The sequence below is a fragment of the Lichenostomus cassidix genome, unplaced genomic scaffold, assembly GCF_008360975.1.
Source record: "Lichenostomus cassidix isolate B80296 unplaced genomic scaffold, HeHo_3.0 HiC_scaffold_92, whole genome shotgun sequence".
NCBI lineage: Eukaryota > Metazoa > Chordata > Aves > Passeriformes > Meliphagidae > Lichenostomus > Lichenostomus cassidix.
In genome coordinates, this window is record NW_028148041.1 from 6804 (window position 1) to 12543 (window position 5740).

At 59.8% G+C, this 5740-nt stretch overlaps 1 protein-coding gene across 1 annotated transcript; it reads left to right on the top strand.

The window, feature by feature from the left end:
- Nucleotides 1–3826: 3826 nt before the first annotated feature.
- LOC146420251 (G2/M phase-specific E3 ubiquitin-protein ligase-like) lies at nt 3827–5734 on the top strand (the record flags this gene model as incomplete). Its single annotated transcript, XM_085048490.1, has 5 exons — nt 3827–3923; nt 4970–5094; nt 5171–5333; nt 5420–5526; nt 5710–5734. Coding segments are annotated over exons 2-5 (384 nt in total), but the record flags the coding sequence as incomplete, so codon positions are not given.
- Nucleotides 5735–5740: the final 6 nt, after the last annotated feature.

Here is a 5740-nt window from a genome sequence, read left to right on the forward strand (position 1 = left end):
CGAGAGCGGCTGCATCTGGGGAGGTTGCTGATGCTGTGTCGCTGAGTCTGGGCCTCTCAGCGCTTGGCTGCTATGCTTTGGCTCGTGTCATATCGACTCCAGAATCGCAGAGGGGCATTTGGGAAAGGGCATTGCTGGCAGGGGTCACTGTGCCTGCAGGATGTGCCTAGTGCTGTTTTCGTGCGCCTTGGCCTCTGAGCACTAGGTGCTGTCCTGTGGCTCTTGTCACTGCAAGGCCTGGATCACATAGGAGCATTTGGGACCTGGCGTTGTTGGCAGCGGTCACTGTGTCTGCAGGATGTCGCTTGTGATGTTTTCCTGCGCCTGGGCCTCTGAGCCCTTGCTGCTGTCCAGTTGCTCCTGACATGGTGAGTCCTTGACTGGACAGGTGCATTTGGGACCTGACATTGCTGGCGGTACCGGTTTTTCCTGGGGCCCTGTCCCTGGGCCTCTCAGCACTTGGTGCTGGCCTGTTGCTCCTGCCATGGCGACTCCTGGATCAGACAGGTGGATTAGGGACCTGGCGTTGCTGGCGAGAGCGGCTGCGTCTGGGGGAGGTCACTGATGCTGTGTCGCTGCACGTGGAGCTCTGAGCACTAGGTGCTATGCTGTGGCTCATGTCATATCGATTCCAAAATCATATAGGGACATTTGGTGCCTGGCATTGCTGGCTGGAGTCCCTGTATCTGCCGGATGCCCCAGGTGCTGTTTCCCTGCGCCTGGACCTCTGAGCCCTTGCTCCTGTCCTGTTGCTCCTGCCGTGGCGGCTCCTTGACCAGTCAGGTGTATTTGGGACCTGACATTGCCGCTGAGAGCGGCTGAGTCTCGGGGAGGTCGCCGAAGCTGTGTCGCTGCGTCTGCGCCTCTGAGCACTAGGTGCTCTCCTCTGGCTCCTGTCACAGCGAGTCCTGGATTGCACAGGGGCATTTGTAAGCTGATGTTGCTGGTGGGGGCCACTGCGTCTGCCAGATGCCCCTGGTGCTGTTTCCCTGCGCCTGGGCCTCTGAGCCCTTGGTCCTGTCCGGTGGCTCCGGTCACGACGACTCCTTGACTGGACGGGGGGATTTTGGGCACGAAGTTGCAGGCGAGTGCGGTTTCGCCTGCGGTCAGGGCCAGGACTGCTGGAACGGCTGCTGTCGCCAGGGTCTGGGGAGCTGCTGTATGATGACCCTGATGTTGTCTCAGTCTCAGTGCTGCTGCTGCTGCTGCTGCTGCTGCTAGTCTCCAGTGAGGATGATTCCAGCGAGTGTTCTGATGCCGCATGTTGGATGCTGCTGCTGTAGCTGGTCTCTGCAGGTGGAGATCGTGGAGACACAGCCAATGCCGCCAGGCTGCCAGAGCTGGGGCTGATAGCCTCGGATTCTGGAGATCCATGGAAAAGTCGCAGTCTGGAATTTCTGGTCATGTTGGGGCTGTTGACCTTATGCCGGGGGGCTGTGAAGGGAAGCAGGAAGTTCAAGAGACCACCCAGACCCAAGCCGGAAGAGGCCAGAGTAGTGCTCCCAGCTCTCCAGGAGCAGATGGGCTCTGCCAAGCCCAGCCTGGGAACTGAGCCCAGCCCAGGGGCACCCGGCTGCTTTGCCTCATAGCTGTGTCCAGTCCAGGCTAAGAGCCCTGCAGAAGTGCTGACGCCCGCTGCCCTTGGCTCTCTCCCCTTGAGCATGCATGCTGTGTCGCCGGGAAGAGGCTGACCCGGACCTGTGTGGGGATAAACGGGAGAAGCATGGGCTCTGTGCCCACGTATTCTACCTGGTGAGTTTCTCTGCGGGCTCCCTCCAGCTTAGGGACAGGCACTCCCTGCCACTCTCTCCTCATTGGCTCCTTGTCTTTTCCACGGTTTTTTGCCACGCTTCTTTCTCGTCGAGAGAACGAGTGTCTGGGAATCCTGGGCTTTCTCTCTCAGGATATTCAACGCGTAGTGAGCCGAGCGGCACAGAAGGTGCCTGACAAGAGCAGGGAGATTTGTGCCAGGCAAGCTATGGCAGAGGCTAGGCCACATCCCAAGAGAGAAAGGCCGTCCCTTCCAAGTGGCTGTGGGACGTTGCCGATGCTGTGGCTCTGTCCCTGGGCCTCCCAGCTCTTGGTGTTGTCCTGTTTGTCCTGCTGTGGTGACTCGTTGACCATACAGGTGGATTAGGGACGTGGTGTTGCTGGCGAGAGCGGCTGCATCTGGGGAGGTTGCTGATGCTGTGTCGCTGAGTCTGGGCCTCTCAGCACTTGGCTGCTATGCTTTGGCTCGTGTCACATAGACTCCAGAATTGCAGAGGGGCATTTGGGACCTGGTGTTGCTGGCAGGGGTCAGTGTGTCTGCAGGATGTCCCTTGTGCTGTTTTCCTGCGCCTGGGCCTTTGTGCCCTTGGTGCTGTCCTGTTGCTCCTGGTAGGGCAACTCCTTGATTGGAGGCGTTCATTTGGTACCTGATGTTGCTCGCAGGGCCATTGTCTCGTGGGGGACATTGCCGATGCTGTGGCTCTGTCCCTGGGCCTCCTAGCTCTTGGTGTTGTCCTGTTTCTCGTGCTCTGGTGACTCGTTGACCGTACAGGTGGATTAGGGACGTGGTGTTGCCGGCGAGAGCGGCTGCGTCTGGGGAGGTTGCTGATGCTGTGTCGCTGAGTCTGGGCCTCTCAGCACTTGGCTGCTATGCTTTGGCTCGTGTCATATCGACTCCAGAATCGCAGAGGGGCATTTGGGAAAGGGCATTGCTGGCAGGGGTCACTGTGCCCTCCTGTCCTGTTGCTCCTGCCATGGCGGCTCCTTGACCAGTCAGGTGTATTTGGGACCTGACATTGCCGCTGAGAGCGGCTGAGTCTCGGGGAGGTCGCCGAAGCTGTGTCGCTGCGTCTGCGCCTCTGAGCACTAGGTGCTCTCCTCTGGCTCCTGTCACAGCGAGTCCTGGATTGCACAGGGGCATTTGTAAGCTGATGTTGCTGGTGGGGGCCACTGCGTCTGCCAGATGCCCCTGGTGCTGTTTCCCTGCGCCTGGGCCTCTGAGCCCTTGGTCCTGTCCGGTGGCTCCGGTCACGACGACTCCTTGACTGGACGGGGGGATTTTGGGCACGAAGTTGCAGGCGAGTGCGGTTTCGCCTGCGGTCAGGGCCAGGACTGCTGGAACGGCTGCTGTCGCCAGGGTCTGGGGAGCTGCTGTATGATGACCCTGATGTTGTCTCAGTCTCAGTGCTGCTGCTGCTGCTGCTGCTGCTGCTAGTCTCCAGTGAGGATGATTCCAGCGAGTGTTCTGATGCCGCATGTTGGATGCTGCTGCTGTAGCTGGTCTCTGCAGGTGGAGATCGTGGAGACACAGCCAATGCCGCCAGGCTGCCAGAGCTGGGGCTGATAGCCTCGGATTCTGGAGATCCATGGAAAAGTCGCAGTCTGGAATTTCTGGTCATGTTGGGGCTGTTGACCTTATGCCGGGGGGCTGTGAAGGGAAGCAGGAAGTTCAAGAGACCACCCAGACCCAAGCCGGAAGAGGCCAGAGTAGTGCTCCCAGCTCTCCAGGAGCAGATGGGCTCTGCCAAGCCCAGCCTGGGAACTGAGCCCAGCCCAGGGGCACCCGGCTGCTTTGCCTCATAGCTGTGTCCAGTCCAGGCTAAGAGCCCTGCAGAAGTGCTGACGCCCGCTGCCCTTGGCTCTCTCCCCTTGAGCATGCATGCTGTGTCGCCGGGAAGAGGCTGACCCGGACCTGTGTGGGGATAAACGGGAGAAGCATGGGCTCTGTGCCCACGTATTCTACCTGGTGAGTTTCTCTGCGGGCTCCCTCCAGCTTAGGGACAGGCACTCCCTGCCACTCTCTCCTCATTGGCTCCTTGTCTTTTCCACGGTTTTTTGCCACGCTTCTTTCTCGTCGAGAGAACGAGTGTCTGGGAATCCTGGGCTTTCTCTCTCAGGATATTCAACGCGTAGTGAGCCGAGCGGCACAGAAGGTGCCTGACAAGAGCAGGGAGATTTGTGCCAGGCAAGCTATGGCAGAGGCTAGGCCACATCCCAAGAGAGAAAGGCCGTCCCTTCCAAGTGGCTGTGGGACGTTGCCGATGCTGTGGCTCTGTCCCTGGGCCTCCCAGCTCTTGGTGTTGTCCTGTTTGTCCTGCTGTGGTGACTCGTTGACCATACAGGTGGATTAGGGACGTGGTGTTGCTGGCGAGAGCGGCTGCATCTGGGGAGGTTGCTGATGCTGTGTCGCTGAGTCTGGGCCTCTCAGCACTTGGCTGCTATGCTTTGGCTCGTGTCACATAGACTCCAGAATTGCAGAGGGGCATTTGGGACCTGGTGTTGCTGGCAGGGGTCAGTGTGTCTGCAGGATGTCCCTTGTGCTGTTTTCCTGCGCCTGGGCCTTTGTGCCCTTGGTGCTGTCCTGTTGCTCCTGGTAGGGCAACTCCTTGATTGGAGGCGTTCATTTGGTACCTGATGTTGCTCGCAGGGCCATTGTCTCGTGGGGGACATTGCCGATGCTGTGGCTCTGTCCCTGGGCCTCCTAGCTCTTGGTGTTGTCCTGTTTCTCGTGCTCTGGTGACTCGTTGACCGTACAGGTGGATTAGGGACGTGGTGTTGCCGGCGAGAGCGGCTGCGTCTGGGGAGGTTGCTGATGCTGTGTCGCTGAGTCTGGGCCTCTCAGCACTTGGCTGCTATGCTTTGGCTCGTGTCATATCGACTCCAGAATCGCAGAGGGGCATTTGGGAAAGGGCATTGCTGGCAGGGGTCACTGTGCCTGCAGGATGTGCCTAGTGCTGTTTTCGTGCGCCTTGGCCTCTGAGCACTAGGTGCTGTCCTGTGGCTCTTGTCACTGCAAGCCCTGGATCGCAGGCTGGCTCCCGGCAGCTCCACGGAGGCTCTGGCACATGAGCCTTGTCCACCGGCTGGGTGCGTGGGGTGAGGCCCAGCAGCGGCCACATCGTGCGCCCTGCCCGGAGCCCTGGGGCTGCCTGGGGAGGCGCCGAGGCTGCCGCTGATGGGGCTGCTTGGCTCTTGCTAGCACTGCTGCGTCTGTGGCCGGAGCGGGGCCACCATTATGTGCTGCGAGGGGAACTGCGACAGATGGTTCCACCTGCCCTGTGCCAAGGAGGGTGGCTGTGTCACCCAATATATAATCCCATTCAGGTACCTCCTCTCCCCTCCTGGCCACCCCTGGGGAAGGAGCCAGCACCTGTCACTTTGCCCATGCCTTTACCCCCAGCTCCTACTGCCCTGAGCACCGCCCGGAGCAGGACGTGCAGGCGACTCCGGAGCCGGGCACCGACTGCCCCATCTGCATGGAGCCTGTGGAGGACAGAAAAACCTACACCACCATGGTGTGCCCAGCATGCAAAAGGACCTGGTTCCACCGGGACTGCATCCAGGTAGGAGCCGTGCCCTGAGCCCCAGGGCACAGCAGGTGCTCAGCAGCACCAGGGCCTCGCTCACAGTGCTTCTGTTTGCTCTGCAGGGACAGGCCATGCGCACTGGTCTTTTATGCTTCCACTGCCCCCTCTGCAGAAATATTCAAGAATTTCTGCCTCAGATGTTCATCCTGGGGATCCGAATCCCCTTCAGGTTGGTGTCCTTCTGCCTGGCTCACGCTGTGCCGTGCCAGGCTCTGCCCCAGCAGTCCTGGGCCTGCCCAGTGCCATGAGTGTGGGCTTCAGCTTCACGCACCACTTGGAAAAGCACTGGATGAAGGACAGAGACATGAAGGTGGGGCAGCAGAAGCTCATCAGTTTTTCCTTTCTCCATCAGACAGCCAACATGGGAGGACAATGATGCCTTT